Genomic DNA, 20,233 nt, shown 5'->3' with positions numbered 1-20,233 from the left:
ACGCATCTAACACTGACGAATTTGTACAGTGATGTCATACTACATATTTGGATGGTGCGAGCTTCTGTAAATAACCGAGATTTATAACCCGAGGTTCGCGAATCCGCTCCTGGAATTCTGTCGTGCGCGCTTGTTGCTTCCAAGTCGTTTTGTCGGCAACGAACGGCCTTTCAATTCAGTTGCCGATGGAACGCGACACTGTGCGGCAGGAAGTTGCGTATACGACGCATTGTCACTCGGCTAGCGACGTGGATCGGAAGTCCTTTATATGGGCGAGCGCTCCTCGATATCAATTTCCCTTTCGAAAATGCCCGTCAAGGTGCTAAGTGCGCGTAATTAGTCGAAATTCAATCAATTCAAAAGAATCTTAAATTGAGTTACGTCGACGAAATGGAGGCTGGTAAGCCAAAATGTGCAAAGTGAATTTTCGTGGGCAATCACCGCCGAAAATTGTGCGTAAAAAAAGTAATCAAAAGTATCAGCTCAATCATTTTATGACTTTAAGATGATAGTCAATCAAGGAGTCCTTAAAAATGTATTTAAAATGGAAAATAAATTAAGAAAAAATCAATCTTGGAATTCCGAATCGAATCAGAAAAATTTAGCCCTCTTTGTTAACCAAAAACCATAAAAACGGACACAACTTTCAACACGAAAAGTGAAGGTAATTTATGTGCTTCTCAAAAATATCAAATCAAAATCAAATAAAATAAACTTTTTACTGGTACCGAGCCCGAAAATCGAAGGGAATCGAGCGTGACCTATTACTGTCACGTCCGTTTCCGGAATTCCGAGTGAGGTGGCCAAAACACGGGCCCCAACTTTTGGGTCACGTTCGCTGGCTGAACGAATTCAAATGGCCCAAGACCCATTTACCAGATCCAGATGTGCATTGCCATAAAATCGCTGACAGATAGAGCAACTGCCAAGTCGGGGCCAATTAATTGAAAAGTTTCTACGCCGCCAAAATCAAATCAACAATATTTCCCAAGTATTTTGGCTTGAAATTCGAAGTGGAAGTTTTTAACAATGTTATTGGCGGTGGGAAATGGGCACTGCACTGCTACAATTATATTTAATTAAAATTTTAGTTCGTTCTAAAAATTTAGTCATAATATTTTATGAGTAACTTTTGGGAGTATTTTTCAATTTTCAACGCTCAAAATTTGCCCTTATCGCACATAATTATTAACTGAGTCATATAGTATTAAAAATAATAATTTTTTGTTCAAACGTTTCTACATTTGTAACTCATTTTAATTTGTTCAATAGGTCTGTAATATAACATAGGATTGAGTCCTTTCTTTCAGTGCACTGTTGTGGCTTGTTGTTGTGTGATATGCTGTAAGGATACGGATACGGATGCGACGGAAATGGATAACCATGTTGTTTGCAGTCGGCGGAAATCAATTCGCATTACTGCAGCCTCAGTGAGCTGCCCAAAAAACTTTGTGCGCAGCGGGCAAAACGCAAATAAATTGGTGGTTTTAAGGACCCACTCGAATCGGGGGATGATTAGACCCTTTGGCCACCTTAAGCCACATCGGGCCACCTATGGCCACCCTTTGCCACCACGCTGGTGTCTAGCCGCGTGGAGTGATTGACCCCGGGGTGACCCTAAAAATAGGAGTGGGCAGCATCCATTCCGACTATTTTTAATCGCCCGCTCGCTGACTGTCACTATCTTTAAGCTCTTAATTATTTTTGTTTTGTTTGGGGTCAGTGTTACGTGACACAAATTTTGTTTTCGGCACTAATAGTTGAATGACCAGTAGCGTAGTCTACTTCTCGGTCCACGAAAAAGGGCCACGCCCTCCCCTAATTGGTGGGTGTGTGTGTGTGAGCGACAGTATGTGCGCTTGTTTGTCATAATCAAATATCTTAACACGCAAGCTCAGACCCTTTCGCCTCTTTCGACCAGGCTTCTGCCCCTTTTCATCAGGACCCTAATGACATGGCCACTAATCGGGGCAAAAGTTGCCACTGCTGCAGTTCTTAATTAGCAATTTGACGCATTATGCCGCCGAGCTTGTTGGCATGTGCGGGCATTAAGTCCAAACCGTCTGCAGGATTAGGACCTGAGAGGTGAAATTAACTGGGCTCCCGGTTGATGAGAATGATGCATAATAAGCGGCTAGTTCCAAGTAGAAAAAACAGGTGGCTTAAAAAAGATACACCTGCCTGGAGGGCGAAAGGTCAGACAGAGGCTAATATGCAGCTTATCTAAGTACCAGTGTAAGCGGGGACTCTTTAGATAAGAGCTTAATAAAAACACAAGAGCTATATTAAATTTGATAAAAATAAAAAGACAATTTGGAACCAATCAAATAAGATTCTAATTGTATTTCGGTTCTGTAGGTAGTTAAGTCATGAGCTTACACATTGGATCCTTAAAATATAAAATATAATTACCATATTTTTTTTGCATGATGCTATTTGATTTTAAGAATATTTATTTATTTTGTAGGGAAGGTGCCAGCTTTCAGTTGCATTTTTTATAAAGTACACATCATTTAAATGATCATTATTTAATTTATTAATTTCTCATACCATTTCTCTGCGTATAGAGGCACGATCTTTGTCCTACACATTTACATAAACACCTAACTAGCATTCATTGAGCTACCAGCTAATGCAGTTGGCTTCATTGTCAATCCGCCAGTCCAATTGAAATACATCCATAATGAGGCATCTGCTAGACAGCCTTGACATTGAGATACAAGATACTTGATAGGCGATAGGCGATACAAGGTGCAATGAGAAAGTGACCAAAGCCATGGGTAGATACTCAAGCAAATACAAATACAGATACACAGGCCCACAAGCGAATTACAATCGTCCTGCGGTTATTTTTATTATTGAATCAATAAGGCGCATTGGGAAGGTCAAGTTCTGGTCCTTCTTTCTACTGAAGGTTTCCCTCGACGACCTGTTGAACGCTTGAGGGAAGGTCCGATCGAATGCCTTAAACATTGGACTGGAAAAACAGCACTTGGCAGCTTTTATGGCATCTCGACAAAGTATTTAATGAATTTATTTATGCTTCAGTCACACAATTTAATTCAATTCGCGCCGGGCCTCTACGAAGGCAATTCAATGGAAGAGGGCCTTGAAAATAACATTCATTCAACTTTCCGGCGATGGAGTGGCGATGGAAATTTAATATGCCCCACGACAAGTAAATAAAAGTAAAGTATCCGCCGGGGAGGAGCTTCATGGCGAATCCTTGTTGTACTTTACACCGCATCCTAGGCTAAAAAGTTCACCTCAGCAGAGGAGGAGGCCACGTGTCGCTAAGCAGCTCAAAGCGAGTTCAAAAAGATAACTTTCTGTAACTTTATGCCATATGAGAGATAAATGGCAGAATAATTGTCCCCTCAACCGCATTTAATTTAGTTTCATCTTGACTAGACTCTTTTCAAGTTTTTCGAAACAACGCAAAAGATGGGGATTTGGAACAGAAAGAGCTACTTGACACACCGCTCCTCAGACGACGGAACTCGGTTCACTGTTTTGTGCGTTGTCTTGCCAACGGAAACTTATGGCCCAGCAGTTTTGGCTGTGCTAATTGTCCTGGTTGCTGCCACTTTTTACTTGCCTCTTGGCAGCGGCACAGATATTATAGCCCGGATTTGGCCAGGCTCAAAACTTGTGGCTGCATCGGGCACAAAGCCAACAATTGCTTTTAATCCCGGCTGGAGGATGCTGCCAAAGTGAAAAGTATACACCAATTTGGTAGGGTAACCGGTCAAAATGTTGACTTTAGTTCCGATACAGGCAAAGAAACTGGGGCCAAACTTGTATGTGTAATCATTACTCTACCATATATGAGTCAAAACTGAAAAACAGCGTATGATATTACAGTTTTTATATTACCTTATTTTAAGATCACTTTAAATTGCCACAATAGAGCATTTGGAATTCCTCTTAGGACGATTCCATCTACGATTGTACCACCGTGTTCGTAGTTCCCTTTTGTTTATGTCTGTCAAATTGCTGCCAAGGCTGTGGTGCAATCGAAAACGAGGAGGAGGGAAGCCAAAGCAAAACACCCGGAAAGATTGCAACAACCGAGGGAAAACTTTCTCACAACAATTTGGCTGGCGGTTTTGGCAGACGCAATTTTTCTTGCCCCTGCCCAAAATGTGAGCGTTTAGTCGTTGGACAAATAAATCAGAAAAAAGTCTGCCCCAGAAGTCACTTAAGCTGCCTGGGAATAGATAAAATTCCAAAAACCCATGAACACAACATAAACAAATTGTAAAAATGAATGTATAGATTTTAGGAAATATTTGCTGGCTAGTCCATCACACGAGGTGTCAGAAATATTGATTTCAAAACAAATAATTTGCTAAACCAAGTTGATACCAAGATTTAGTGGCTTTAAATTGCATGCCCCGCTGGCTAATGCGAATTGTGGATATGGACTTGGCCTGATCTGGCGGATTTCAATGGCTTTGGCTGCCTTATAAGGCACCGAACACAAAATCCATTTAAGCGGAGTGTCATAATATAAAACCTCGGAATGACTCACTACTGCTCGCCAGCCAAGCAGAAAACTACAAAAAAAGTGATAAAATGAAATTCTCGCTGGCGAATTTTTCAAAGTACAACGATGCAGATACTCGTACTGATACATAATTAAACGCATACATTTTTAGTTGGTTGACTTTGCTTTCTTCTCGGATTTGTTTACCCCCTGTATCCCACTCTTTTTCAGTATAAATGGGCAACAACAAGAGCGAAATCTATTCATATGTGAAACATTAAAATGTACAATTTCCAAACACAGTAAACGAGTACAGACGTTGAGAAAAAGAAAAAAATCTGCAGTAAATCGTTCGGGGGCGTTTGCCAAGAATATCTTGTTGTCTATTTACTTGTGAAGCTGATAAAAATTCACTTTATTCACTTTGCTATTTATTTGCTTTGGCACAAAGTGGCGACATCGCAGTCTGCAATCGGGTTAAAGGGGGGTTAAAAAAGTGTGCTAAAAAAGGGGGGCTAGTTTGCTGAAGTGGCAAACAATAAAACGCAAACTAGCAGACAAATACGGAGCCCTAACTGCACTTTCCAGGGCTCTGGGACATGTGTGGAAAATCAGGGGAAATTATGCGGAGGGCTCCCTGTCAAAGTGTACTATTGTAATCTACATAGTTGCAGGATTCAAATGCAACACTCAGAGAGTTGAACTGGTGTTATAAATATGCTTGGAAACAAATAAATTCCAATTAAATATTTATATTTATTTAATTTATTTTACAACAATCATATTTTTTATGATTTTATTATTAATGTACCTTGCCCAAATTCATTATAATTATGCAAAAACACCCTTTGGAGAAACTTTTTTTCCGCTCAAAAAAAAAAAACCTAAAACCCTAACATAAGCTTAAGCCATTTCCTGGAAACAACTTTGTATACAACATGCTTTTGAACATGCCCTATGTTTTCCCTTACTTTCTGTCAGTTCAAATGTTTTAGAAGTTTGGTAACTTCGCTGTCCAACCTTGTTGCAATCCAAGTTCCTGGAGTCCTCCAACAAGTTATGGTTGCCATTCGATAATGGTTTACCCCCCTCGTAACAATTGTTTAAACTCATCACACGCATTCTCGAGTTTCTCGGTAAACAGTGTACGGACTAGAAGCAAAAATAGTTGTCGTTTATCGCATTTGAAAGATCTTCCCTTTTGCCACTTGTTTGCTCACTTGGCCGATAAATGTTTTTGCTGCGGCTATGATAAAACACGCCCCGAATGAGTCGGACCTATAAATGTGGGCCGAAAAATGGGGAAACGGCTGCCAAGGCAAACAGCCGTAAAGTCATAATAATTGAATAATTAAAAACACACAATGAGTTAATTTTTTGATTAAATCTCGCGCTACCGAGAGAGCGAAATTAATGGGAAGATAATAATTTTCATAGCCGAAAGAAAAGTAAACACGAGCACACACATGCAAGTAGTTTGTCATTGTCCAAACAGAGCGAAAATGCGGAAAACAGGAGGTGAGGTGGGGAAGGTGCGAGAAAGTACGAAAACATAATTGAAACTCACAACGGTTTTCATTAATTTTCCAGCTGGGGAAGGGGCTTTCACGAGGAGGGGCCGTAATGGCAATGTAGACATTAAGGCTAAACACAAACCATTTAATTCCCTGTTTTTTAATCACAATTTAAGACACGCTTCAACGTCACTCAAAGTCAGCTGCTGATGGTCCAGAGGATAACCCACTCTCTGCCAATGTGCCATCGTTTGTTCTCTGCTTAATTTATGCTACAATTTTCCCAGTTTGTCGTTGGCCCATTCTCTGCGCCTCGCATTTGCTTTTAGCCCGGCCAAAACGGAGAGCATATTTTATTTTCAAATATTTCACATTGCACAGCGGCATTTTCGAAACACAAAGGGGTTATCAGTTTATATGTGTGTTTCATGATGGAAAGGGGGATCCTACACAGAGAGGGATTATGATTCAGTTAATAAAAAATATAGAAATTATCTTGTGAATAGGTATACCCAAAAATATAAAAAAAAACTATTTTCAAAATATTTAAATCAACGTATTCTTATTTCTTCATCGTTGCACAGAGTTTTAAAATGCATTTGATAGAAATATTTTAATATTTATGCCATTACTAGTATACCTAATAAATTTTCCATGCCGGAAAAATATTTAAAAACCCATGTAGATTTCAGTTGTTTTCTGGTGCACGAACAGGAGACAAAGTGAGCTGGCCGGCTTAGTGCAACTCGTTTGATGTGGCCTGTGGGTATATGTTTCCTGTTTCGTTTTTACGGCTTTGTTGTGGAATTAAACTTTAATATTACCCACCCCAGCAGGTGTTACTCCTTTTGAACCGGTGTCTCGTAAAAAGAGTGGCTTTTCTTTTTTGTGTAAACAGTTTGGCCGGGTACGAATTTTATTTCCGCCATGTCTATTGTGTCGTTCGGCATTCGAGTTACAGTAAATACGAACGCTTATACAATCGTTTTACATGCGAATATAAAAATAACGATGTTCCTAAAAATAATGGATGGTTCTAAAAAAGATGATTTATTAGCGCGCCGTGATTAGGGTTCATTCACTAATGTTGCCATTTTATCGGGAATCTTTAGGATTCATTGGCAATGACAAGCACAAAATGTTAAATCCCAAAAGTGCAGCGGTGAAAGCAATTCTAAGAGAGAGCCATGCAATATGCAGCTGCAGCTAATGCATGCATCAAAAATTACATGCGCAAGCTGCAAAAACTGAAAACCGACCACATAATGTAAACGAGCAAATGTCATGATTAGCAGACATTTTGTGGGGAAATTAAAATAAATTGCTCCGTGGTAAATGTAAAAATGTATTTGGCTAAAGCATAAACACATACACACACACGCACTCACTCACCATTTTGGTTGCCACCTGTCCACAAGCACTAACGTTTTTCACGCAAAAACTTACTCAACTCCTGTGCTCTGATTCAATTTATGCTCGTTTTCAATTCAATTAAGTTCATCGCTCGGACACATGCAATTAAAATTGAAACGCATTTATAATAATAATAAATTATATGTATGCCTCATTCCATCTTAATTCATCAATAATTGGAAAGGTCATTAAAGTTGACGCTAAAAGCAGGCACCGCCTGAAAGTAGGCAACGATTTTGGACGATCGTCCAGTTAAATTGCTCATACGCCGCTTATGACCAATTTTGGGAGTTGGCTCGTTTGCATGCTATTAAAATAAATCAAAATGCAGAGCAGAGAGAACACGAATATTGCCTGAAACTACAAAATGTATTTTTGAGTTTCCAATTATTCATGAATGGAAAAAGAACACATCGAGGTAAAGGTATTAGCTTTTTCTGGCTGGTTAAACATAGAATTTTAATGAGATTTTATTTTCGAATTGGAAATGAAGTTTGATTTGTCAAAATAGAACTGAAAACAGTTTAGCTAAATAATGGTATTATTTTTAAACTAATTGCTTTCACCCAAATTTATTATTATAATATGATAAAGAAATATCTTCTATTAATACATAAATAAAAGTTTGTGTGTCTGTCCTTATTCGCGTAAACGGGAAAAAGAGAAAAGTCAAGACTAATGGCTTCTAATCGCACTAATTAGGGCAACAACAAATATATTAGCAATCAGTCTCACGGCGATCGTAAAAAGTTTGTCCATGTTAGCTGGGACTTACTTATCAAAGACTCTTTTGCTGGCGACTCGTGCCGTGTAATTAATTAAAAAGGTCCGGTAAAGTTCACTTGCGGGAGTGTCCGATGTTTCTGCTTCCTCTCCGGTTGCTCCGTATTGCCGGTTGGTCATTAATTTATTTTTAAGAAGCGCATAATTGCCCGGTAACTGGGCCAGTAACTGGAACTGCAGGACAGTAGGCGCTTATTCATAAGCGCAAGTGTCAGGGTGCAAGGATGTGCGAGGTGCATCCTGGCAGCAGGATAAACAAAGGCAAGGACCACTCGGATTGCAGGATCTGTGCTCCGTTTGTTTGCTCGTCGCTCCCTTCGTGCAACATAAATCGGTGGCTTAATGCGACGGAGAGTGTGGCAAGCAAAGGGCTCGGGGAGCAACAGTGCAGGCTGCAGGTCCTTGGCAGCAGAACCTCTCCGCTGCCCTTTCAGCAAGATGAGTAGTTGAGTCGCTGGTGTCGACATGAATCAGAAACTTAATTCTTTTCAGCCGCGTGATGGCGCAAACTGTTTCTCCCAAAACAAACAGGACACCTTCATGAAAATTGCACCAAAAAAAAAACATATATATGATTTCAGTCAAGAAACTTCAGCCAGGAAAATTGTATGTACCTGTAACAACAGTCGCTTAGCATTAATTTTCCCCCTAATATTTTTTTCATTTGGTTATTATTTAAAATCTTCCATTCATTTCAAAACTACAATAAATGTCTACCCGTTTAAGGTTTTGTTTTTGTGCAATAGAAATTGTTTGCAGGGTGCCACATAAATCGACGTGCCTGACATTTTGACCCAGGTCGCAAACTTTTTTTTACAACTCAACTTCAGCAGCAGCAGCAACAAAGCAATCGTAGGAATATTTACACTCAATTTACTGCCACTGGTGATAAGTCCCTTCTCCGGCCACCGAAATAATCGCCCCACACATACATTTGAGTGGCGTTTTTGGGGGCTACGTTCCCACAACGGATATACGTATTTTGGAAGGACTCTTGCTGGAATGGGGTTTGGACATTCACCTGCTGATGACTGTCGCACACAGAATCGCCTCCTTTGAGAGAATATTTTTAAAAAACAATTTTAAGCAGGATTCAGAAACATTCGCCTTAAATTTGGTTCCTCGTATGGGGTTACATAGCATTCCTGTCAGTGAGGGCAATTCGAACAGGGGGAACTCGTGTTAGACAGACCGGAAACTTGGCTAGCAGCGTCATAAACTGGTTACATTGTCAGGCGCGGGCAAAAAAGGCAGACAACGAGAAACGAAATGAAAGGAGAGGAAATTGCTGGGATATCCTCACGCAACAGGATGCACATAACTCATAACAAGACCTATAACACATGTACATATACTCGTATATAGTATATATTCGCAGTCCGATAAATATTCAAGGAGGGCAATAAAGCATACTCTGCATATGGGGATCATGCGGATATCTGCCATATTTTAAGGATGACGAATTGTCACCCTAGCGCTTCTCTACAGACAAAAAGACACCCTGTACGAGATAGCGGTTAAATGCATATTCCTTAACCGCATTAAATTGGGTTTTATGACTCAATAATAAAAGCTGTGCCCAAGGACCCGCCAGCCCATTCTGTCCACATCTTGCATCCAATTGCGGAACAGGCAAACCACAGACAGCATTTCCAAGTGGCCGCAAGTTGCACGCACTGATTGAATTTGACTGGGTGTTGCATGCTTCAAGTGGCTTTCAGTTTCAATGGTGGTGCACAGCAAAAAAACCCGTCCTTCTTTAATAATATTCTAACATTATTTCTACACCACTGACACTTCTGAAAACAATCGCGATTTCAGCTAGTGTTAATACTTATATATTTTAAATTAAGTTTTTATCCCACCTACAATGGCTCTGCATATTGTTTTTAAGCGGTCGTTGGTTTATTGATTTCCATAATTTAATATTCTATACTATATTCCTTGAACGATTGATACTCGATTGATAATCGTTAATTTTTCGCTGTGTTCCAATTGCTATGGAAATGGGCAGGACATAAAAAACAGCCAACAGCACGACAAATGTCCCTGACTGCTACTCCTGTCCGTTCCCGTGCCGTCCTGCCGCTTTCCGCCTGATCGTCCTACTTCGCATCCTGCTCCTTCTGGGCATGGCACACATGTTAAGGCAAAACATTTGACATATCTAGTGTTTGCCTTATGTGGAGGAGCACCAAAAGCGGACACTCACACCAAAAGGCGACCGTTTAAATGGCAAAGTAGGAATGAAAAACACACACAAACCAATATACAGCGATTTGGCCATTCCCTGGCTTATTTTCTCTGTTGAGATTCCGGCACTGGTGCTGTGGGCTTCGTTTGCCCAGGAATATCACAACTCATTTATAATGGGGTAGAATTTTGATTTTTAGCTTATATCAGAAGGCAAAAGAAACTTAGGGAATAAGTTGCGCAGTAAATGTGTAACTTAAAGATATCCTTTTAAACAATCACCTAAATTTCTGTTCCTTTTAATATGAATCTTTACTTTCTTAGAAAAAGAGTATACAAACTTCCATACGAATTCAGTTTCGTGAACTTCCTTTGTTTCCTTTGGCTTCTTTTTTATGCCACTTATTGTGCACACTTTTGCACTTGTCGCCATTCCCCATATAGACGTACTATGTACTACGTATGTGTTACTTTATAGATCCGATGACGTGTAGTGTTCGCCACTCCGTCGCACCCACGCCCACTTGAAATCTGTCAACTGCAACTATTTATTAAATTATATACTGCCATTGTTAAATGTGAATGACTCGTGGAGGGTGTCGAGTATGGTGGCGAAGAGGGTGTTGTTTCTGCTTTTCGGCGAAATATTTTAAGAGATTCTCGAATTTATTAAGAATGCTAAATGTGATTTTCCGCTATCTGCTTACAGATATTGGAATCGAAATCGGGCGCAGATTCGCCTGTGAATTCTTCGGCACCATGGAGCACACGTTAGTCATCAACGGACATTTCCTCCTGGCTCGTTCCTCCCCATCTATGGCAGCATTAGGCAAATTGACGACAGCTTAAATCACTTCGAGTTGGCTTTATACCCTACGGCACCGGCAAAGGAACCTGCTGTCAACCTCAAGGATTCCGTAGTGCCGCTGCCGTTGGCAGTTAAAACTCTCACTTGACGAGAGCAGCAGCTTCGTTGAGCGGCAATAAAGAAGAAAAGCAAGCATAGCAATAGACAGAATCCTCCGCCACAATGGACGTGGAACTCGAAGAGGAGGAGGAGCGCATTTGCCTCAGGTAAGTGTTGACAGTTTGGCCAGGAGTGTGGCACAATGTTGGGGCTTTAGGGTTGTTAGTGGTCTCGATGCCGATCCCATTGAAGGCACGATTTGCATTCACTTGCCACAGAAGAGTGTACCAACAAAATAAGTAATTGAAAGGTAACAGAAGAACATAAGCCCAAAAAAATTGAATCGAACTAATCCTTCGTCAAATAATAAGAAAAGTTTTCTCAGAAAAGTTATCCAAAAGTTTAGATAAAAGCTATGTAAGATATGTTTTACACAAGTTGCGTTAAAAAAAGCATACATATTTGAATACTTTCAAATATCTTGTTCAAATTTCAAAGTGCTTTGCAGTTGAAAGTTTAGCCTTAAGAAGTTCGACTGTATCTAGTTTATGGACCGATAATGGATCCCACGGAGGCGCCAATTTCGCTCCCCTTCTATTTACAATAATAATCGAGCAATGTGTCGCATTTGCTGTGGACTGGAATTGTAGCCGATGAAAGGCCGGGACAAAAGGCGACAATAGCAACAATGCCACTGGTATTCAATGTCAATCTCAAATTTCAATTATGCTTTATGGCAACAGACGACGCCTGACAAAGATGCTGTTGAGAGAACTCAAGTTCTTAGCTCAATAGACTTGTTCAAGGGGAAAAGCCTTTAAACGACTCCAAATGAGTGTGAGAAAAATGCCAGAAAATGTGGACAGATCAAACATTATTTTACTACATTCAAGTGCCTGGGAAATTGCACATACGCCACGTGGCCACGGACAATTCACTTTGGAAAACAAGCAAGGAGCATAAAGGACCGTTCGCTCGCGAAATAATCGAATTATGGCATTTTAATTTCATAATAACCCACAGACAATCAACTTTTCGATTTCGTTTTGAATACATTTTGCTCTAGAAGGGTGAAACTACCCAAGAATTACCGAGAGTAATTGCAGGCTTTGCCATTAAACGTGGTAAATACCGAAAGGATAATCTTTAAAGTCACCGCACTTAACTTAATGCGATTAAACAGCTTCAATTGCGTTCAGTAAGTACTCTTCCTCTTAATAGTACTTAAAACAAATAACTGAATGAGTGCCTCCCCTTCGAAGTTATGTTTACCGGCCATAAATTTAATATTTTGCCCGTATCCTGTCGAACTTAGTAATTCAACCTCGGATAGCAGCAGCTGTAGATGTCAGGACAACTTGAAGCGTCTGCCTAATGCCATGCAAATTTCCTTTTCTATGCAAATTTTTCTTTTCACTCGTAGTAAACAAAGCCCGGCATCGAAAGGTGGGGCAAATTCTGTCGCTGGCGACAGTGCAGAAACTAGGTAAAGGCAACCGAATCTTCCATAAAATGTGAATTTTAACGACAAACAACAATGGGGCAGGAACGGGGATTTTCGCGAAAAAGGAGAGGAAAATGGCAGGAAAAGTGGAAATTACACAGTGCGACTTTTAATGGGAGGAAAACTTTTGCTGCATCAGGACTAAAGCTAATTAGTAAGCCATAAACATAAATAGCCATGTCCTGGCAACTTTTACGAGTCTGTAAGATTTCCTTGGCAAATGTCAAGAGTACTTGGGCATCCCATATATTCGAGGGACTTAAGGTTGGGTTTCTCCCAGGCGATTTGTCAAATTTAATAGACTTTAAATTCTTGCCGACTTGATTGCTGCCTTAAAAAGTGGCCACTTACACGGCTTATTGCCTTTTTCCTTCATGCCGCAGAAGCTGGTCCTGATTGCTTTTGATTTTTAAGTGTGTTTACCCAAATCAGTGGCAGCCGTCAAATAAGGCACTTTGATTCGAACCGCATAGCGGGGAAAAAGGACATCAAAGCCGTGGTCCTGGCTAAGCGCATTTTCTGCATAATAATGCTTAACAAGAAGGAACGAGAGAAATCTAACAATAATGGTATTTTTTATAGAACCGCCAAGAGGTCCCAGCTGAGGTCTTTGAGCCCACAATGGAAGAATTTATTTGCCGTCCAATTCTGATTGATACCCAAACTTGTCCGATTTCCTTTGTGCCTGCTGATTTAAAATACACTGAAAGACGAAGGATTTAACTGGAACTCCACCAATATTTATATGATCAGGTCAAATTTATCGTCATTGAAATGCATTTCCTTTGAATAATAGCTTCTTTCTGTGTAAGAGGAAGACTCTCTTGCCATGTCCATTGTCCCTTTTTATGGGTTTCGTTACTCCTTTAATTTTATCCGACCCAAACTGAGCCGCTGAGTAATTTTTCTATTTTCTGCTTTGTTGCTCGCTTTCAATTGCACACCCATGTTGACCAATGTCGACATTAACCCAAATCCAGCACACTCACATACCAACAGAAATGTATATATATGAATAGGTGGATGGGTGTCTGTCTGGAAGAAACGTCCTTTATGGGCCAAGACTCTTAGCCAAATGAAGTTGCCAAAGACATGGCCATATCCATGACAGAAATGGACGATGTCTTTGCAGTGAATTGGCCACCTGCTGCGTTTGTTTTGGCCTTCCGAGCTGTCATTCTGATGATTGCCATTTCCCGACCTGTGCCGAATATTAATTATCAATAAAATTATGCTCATGCCATGCATTCATTTATTTAATGGTTTACCTTTAGGGGAAAAGTTACATATACATATAATATCAATGCCTTTGCTTTACTTTACTTTCATTTATTTTTACTAGACACATATATTGTAGTCGAATTTCTATACGAATTCAAATATATTTTATCACAGTTAAAAATGTTTCTCTTATTCGGAAATGAGTGATTTGTGAACATGGTGTATAACCTTAATGGTGATATTTACTCCTTAAATATGCCAAGGTTATTCTTATCCTCTGGCTAATCGGATAGTGATATCTAACTATCCTGCTGAGAAATTACTTTTAAGTTCAAACTAATTATCTTTATATATTTGCCGCACTCACATAACTCGGCTAAAACAGCAGGAAGTGCTTTCGCACCAGTTAGCCGAAAGCCACGCCCCCTACGGCAGTATGGCCCGGCCCACTTTCAGAAGGGCTTAATCGCTTGATAAATAAACTAAGCAGCTGGGCAGACATAGCCAGCGTGGTTGTTGTAGCCGGTGTTGTTGCGACCATATCGATGATGGCTCAACCTTGCCAAGTAGTTGGTGGCATTAGTTGTTTTGTAGTTGATGGTGGCACCAGGGCATGACTATAATGCATGAGAACCGCCCGTTGCGGCCCTCGGGTTAAGCATAAATATGTCAAGTGTTAATTGCTGCCACTTAACGCAGAGCACAAACTCAAATATAACCGCAGAAGCACACATACACCGCAAAAAAGAATTTGGAATAGATATGTAAAATGTATTAATCAAGCCACAATCTAACGATTTTAACGAGTCATTTTATAATAAATCAAGAAAGAACGATGTTGTCGAGTTCGTCGACTAACAGATACCCGTTACTCGCCTAGTGAAAGTGCAAGGAAGAAATTTTAAATTAGATCATATAATAATGATGATAGACAACAAATCGGACAGATAAAAGGACAGACTGGAATATATGTGCTTTATAGGGTCGGAAACGATTTCTACTACCTATTACAATCTTTTCGACGAATTTTGTATACGCTTTTTACCATTTAACTGAAATAGGTTAATTTGACTATGATAAATGTTTATTAATATGTGTAATAATACTTTAAATGCTACGAACAAATTTCGTATATGTAAGATTGTTTATTATTATTGTTTATTATTAATTTAATTATTAGTTTAATTCTAAATGCGGTAATTATATAAAGTATTCTTAGTTTGTGACCGAACGACTGCTGCTGAGAACTCGACTCACTGCAACGCTGACTTCCACTCCACTCACTGCTGCCTTGCGATCGTTCCTTCGATGACTGATTGTCGATAACTTCGATTTCCGACAATCATGTTGCTGCTCAACAGCGCTGCCAACCGGGTTGTTGCCAGCCTTCAGCCTTACTCCATGTTACATTCGGCCCTCCTGATCATCATCATCCGACCCGGATGACAATAGGTCTGCATTTTCGGCTATGTGCTTCCACAACTTCATGTTGTCACAGCTGGTGGATGTGACATTGGGTCCTTCGACGTTTGCTGCTTTTTTAACGTCATATCTGCCATTGTCTTTGACCCCTGTGACTTCGTATGGACCTAAATACCCGCTTGCCATCTTGCGGCCAGCTACAAATTGGGTCCTTTTAATTGCAACCAGATCACCTGCTTTGTATTTGTATTCAGCTCGGCGCTTTTTGTCGTAATTGCGCTTGTAGTCCTTCTGCGCCTGCTCGATGTTGCGTTTTACCAGCTGTCTCATCTCATAGCGGTCCTCGTTGAATTGACAGACCACTTCTTCTTGGAGCAGTTCCAGTAACCGATCCTCAACTCGGGTGTACATCTTGGTGCCAAACATGACCTCAAATGGTGACAGCTTCAGTGATGAATGCACGTGACAGTTGATCGCCTTTTGTACCTCAGGCACATATTTGTACCACTTCGACGGTTCGTCTGAAGACAGCTTTGATATTATTGCCAAAATTAAACGATTTACTCGTTCTATCTGGCCGTTGCCTCTGGCCACTCCAGTAGTTGTGCAGACGTGTTCCACGTTATGGCTGCTCATAAATTGTTCGAACGCACCACTCGTAAAGGCCGTTCCTTTGTCGCTAACAATTCGCTTAGGGAAACCAAAAATGTTTGACCAGTCGGTCAGCCTCTTGACCACTTCTTCCTGTCCGGTTGATTTGGTTGGGAATAACCAGACAAACTTTGAAAACGCATCGACTGTTGCCAGAATGTATTTATACTGTTTGGCCGATGAATCCATTGGCCCCAAATGATCGATGTGTAGTGTGTGCAACGGTGCGTCTCCTTTATCTATGCAATTTAGATATCCCTCCTGCTTTCCCAACTTTTTGCTGTGGATGATACATTTTATACAGTTAGAAATTAGCTTTTTTACCTTGTATTCCAAATGAGGAATAAAAAATTGCTGCTGTATGCTATGCATCGTCTTTTGCAACGACAAATGGCCAACTTCATGTGCGCTTTGAATCACCTCCCTCTCCATTAGTGCAGGGACAACCAGTAGTTCATTGCCATTGACCATACTATACAACAGGCCACCTTTTAGCTTGTAGGGTTGGAATAGACGATCTTTTAGAATTTCCAGGATTGCTCTAATTGAATCATCGTTCTGCTGCGACTTTTTAATACGTGCTGTCAACTCGGATGTTATCATCATGCATGCTTGGGGATGGCGGCTTAAAAAATCAACGTGTCTCATTCTTTCTCCTGCACGATGTTCGGGTTGAAAATTAAAATCCTGCATATAGAGAATCCATGGGCCAACTTCTCTTGGGACATCTGCTTTTTTTGTTGTCTGTTTAAATGCGACACAGTCCGTGACGAGCTTGAAAGGGACTCCCAATAAATAGTGTCTGAACTTTTTCAGAGCTAAGTATGCGGCTTTTACTTCAAGGTAGTAACTATGACGATTTGATTCGGCTTTTGTAGTTTTTCTGCTCCAAAAGCAGACTGGGTGAAAACTGCCTTCGAACTTCTGCAATAAAACGGCTCCTAACCCGTCCTTAGAGGCATCTGTATGAAGTTCGGTTTCTGCTTCTCGTGAGTAGATCCTCAATACTGGTTCGTTTACCAGAATCTCTTTCAGCTTATTCACCGACTGCTGCTCTACTGGTCCAATGTTGAAAATGGCATCTTTTTTTAATAGGTCCGTCAGTGGTCTCGCAATTTGGGCGTATCCAGGTATGAATTTTCTGAAGAATCCTGTGAGACCCAGAAATCCTTGAACGGCTTTTACATTCTGAGGTGTTCCAAAGGAATTCACTGCTGATGTTTTCTCTTTTCCAGGGCATATTTGTCCACCTTCGATAATATGTCCCAGGAAATGAATTCGCCTCTGCATAAAGTTGCACTTCTTCCATTTTATTTTTAGACCAAATTCTGCAGCTCTCTTAAGTACCATTTCCGTCTTTTCCATGCATTCTTCTGGGGTAGCGGCATATACAATTATGTCATCCATATATAGCTGCATTATATTGGAATTGATTAGTTCTTGAAAAATAAATTGAACGAACCGTATAAACGCTGCTGGGGAATTCTTAAAACCAAAGGGCGCTTTGTTAAACTCGAATAAGCCTTCTCGGGTAACAAATGCTGTGTACGGCTTGCTGGCTTCTTCTACGGCCACATGAAAAAATCCGTTCTGTAAGTCCATGGTTGTAAACCATTTGGCACTCTGCAGTTTTTCAAGCACCTCCTCCATTATGGGTACCGGAAAACAATCCATCAGAACCATGGTGTTCAATTTTCTATAGTCCACGCAAACGCGTAGGGTACCATCCTTTTTCTTGACAACGACTGTGCGACTGGCAACATTTGATGTAGATTTACGGACGATTGACTGCTCGACCCATTCCTCTACCTGCTTCTTTACAGCTATAGCTTCTTCTTCAGATAGTCGGGTGTGTCCATGGCGAAAGGGTTTAATCACGCCATCAGGAATAATTTTGAGTTCGACTGGACATTGCTTTATCTGCTTGGGTGGTGTTTCGTATGTTCTCTCTATCATGCGTTCAACGTCTTCTCGGTATTGTGGTGCAACTGTAAAAGAAGATTCTTCACAAATATTAAACATTTGGGAATACTCAACCGCTTGTTTTTTATCTGCTTCCGGGTCAAGAAAAGTATAGCCTTCTGCACTACAGATAAGACGAAACTTGCTGATAAAATCGTGTCCCACTATTCCATCGCAACTGAATTTAGAATCGTGGACGACTAAAACGTTGTGGCTTGCTTCCACCTGGTCGGTCTTGATTAATGCTCTGAAGCATCCAATCGGCTGTGTTGAGGCATTTCCCAAACCTCGCAATACTGTTGCAGTGCGGTTTAAATCAACATCTTTCATCTTCTTGAATATAGCTTCTTTAATTATGGTCACATCTGATCCTGTGTCCACCAGACAGTTGATGATAATCCCATTTATGATTACTGGCTTTGTTCGTGCACTATCAACGTGAATGCGCATGCTGTTTACTTTTTCCGGACACTTGCTTGAGATATGGCCCTCTTGATTACAGCTGAAACATTTGGTAGGAAGTGTACAATCCTTTCGTTTGTGTTCCCTCGAACCACAGTTGAAGCAGTGATCTGCTTTTACACCTTGTGTAATTTGCTTTGGTTTTGGTTGAATATTCGGCTTGTCAACAATATTCAGCCTCTCGTAGATTTCGAATTCTTGCTTTAATTCCTTAAGAGTTTTACAACGGAGCATAGCACCCTTATACTCCTTTTTAATGTCGAGGCCGTTTACGATATGAGTTATCAAAGCAACTGTTTCAACTTCACCTAAGGCTGCTATTTTCTTCATTTGTAACAAATAGTCGTGTAGAGTTTCCTCCCTCTTCTTCTTCCTGTCTTGCAACTTTTTGTGAATAACGGCGCTATTATAGCTGCCTGAAAATTCTTCAATTAGTAACTCTTTGAGTTCAGTGTATCCACTGACACATTCAGATTCTAAGAAAAGTTCTGCTGATCCAATCATCTTACTTCTGGCTTGAACATATTTTTGTTTCTCCGAAAGTTCATATGCCTCGGCATTTTTCTCAAAAATTTCAAACCATTTTTTAATAGGAATTGATTTGCCATCACAGTCACTTACAACTTTTTCAAATTTTTCTGCAGCGATAATTACTTGCCCCTCTTGTTTAGATTTTGCCAACATGCTCTGGGTTAGAGTATTCATCATTTGTTCAAATTTCTCTTCGACTTTAGCACTAGCGTCTTTATTCTGCTTCTTTGCCTCTGCTTCTCCTACAGGCGCCAACTTTTGATCTTCTTCGTTCATTTTTTCTTTTCTGCTTTCGTCCTCGCTTTCGTTCTCTAGAATTGCTTGTATTTGGTCGGTGTTAAGTTTTTTATTTGTAGGTGGTGTACGTGTGAACATTCCGCGACAAGGCACTAACACCAGCAAACAACGACAATGTTCTAACGGCGCGACGGTAGTCGATTTTGCAGACGGCGCCACCGGTTAAAAGACAAATTTTGATTTTCGTTAGAAACGAATTTCACCACCTTTGCAATTTAATTGTTTTAAATTCCACAACAGCAAAACGACTTGAGTCTGTATGAGTTCAATCGATTTTTTCAACTTTCAATGCAGTAGACGTAGCCATAACTTTACAACTTTAAAGACTAAATCCACGCACACGACAATTTCAACTTTATCAGTTCTCTCTAGCAGCTTTCCCGACTTTTACCGACTTGTGTTCAAACAAAATCTGTACAACTGATTTTTCCAACTTTAAATGCAATAGATATAGCCACAACTTTACAACTTTTAAAGACTATACCCACGCACACAACAATGTCTTTTTTCTTTAAACAACTGCACCTTCATATAACCGATTTAGGACTGGACGAGCCCCCATGTAAGATTGTTTATTATTATTGTTTATTATTAATTTAATTATTAGTTTAATTCTAAATGCGGTAATTATATAAAGTATTCTTAGTTTGTGACCGAACGACTGCTGCTGAGAACTCGACTCACTGCAACGCTGACTTCCACTCCACTCACTGCTGCCTTGCGATCGTTCCTTCGATGACTGATTGTCGATAACTTCGATTTCCGACAATCATGTTGCTGCTCAACAGCGCTGCCAACCGGGTTGTTGCCAGCCTTCAGCCTTACTCCATGTTACATATATTTCTTTCAGGTGCACACACATATAGCAAAGACGTGTAAATATG

At 40.3% G+C, this 20,233-nt stretch overlaps 1 protein-coding gene across 3 annotated transcripts in view, besides 2 other annotated features; it reads left to right on the top strand.

Moving 5' to 3' along the window:
* The first annotated feature begins 173 nt into the window (after nucleotides 1-173).
* The window catches only part of Ac78C (Adenylyl cyclase 78C), a 35,484-nt gene continuing 15,424 nt past the window's right edge, over nucleotides 174-20,233 (top strand). For all 3 annotated transcript variants that reach the window (NM_001275210.1, NM_001275209.1, NM_079470.5), the window contains exons 1-2: nucleotides 174-452; nucleotides 11,102-11,466. In NM_001275210.1, coding sequence (NP_001262139.1) covers nucleotides 11,423-11,466 — 44 coding nt within the window. In that variant the 5' untranslated portion in view covers nucleotides 174-452; nucleotides 11,102-11,422. The remainder of the gene's footprint in view (nucleotides 453-11,101; nucleotides 11,467-20,233) is intronic.
* Nucleotides 14,849-14,915: a mobile genetic element.
* Nucleotides 15,159-20,185: a mobile genetic element.

Source organism: Drosophila melanogaster, chromosome 3L (assembly GCF_000001215.4).
Source record: "Drosophila melanogaster chromosome 3L".
NCBI classification, from domain to species: domain Eukaryota; kingdom Metazoa; phylum Arthropoda; class Insecta; order Diptera; family Drosophilidae; genus Drosophila; species Drosophila melanogaster.
Note: the sequence above shows the minus strand (reverse complement) of the source record. Positions and strands in the feature narration are given on the sequence as shown.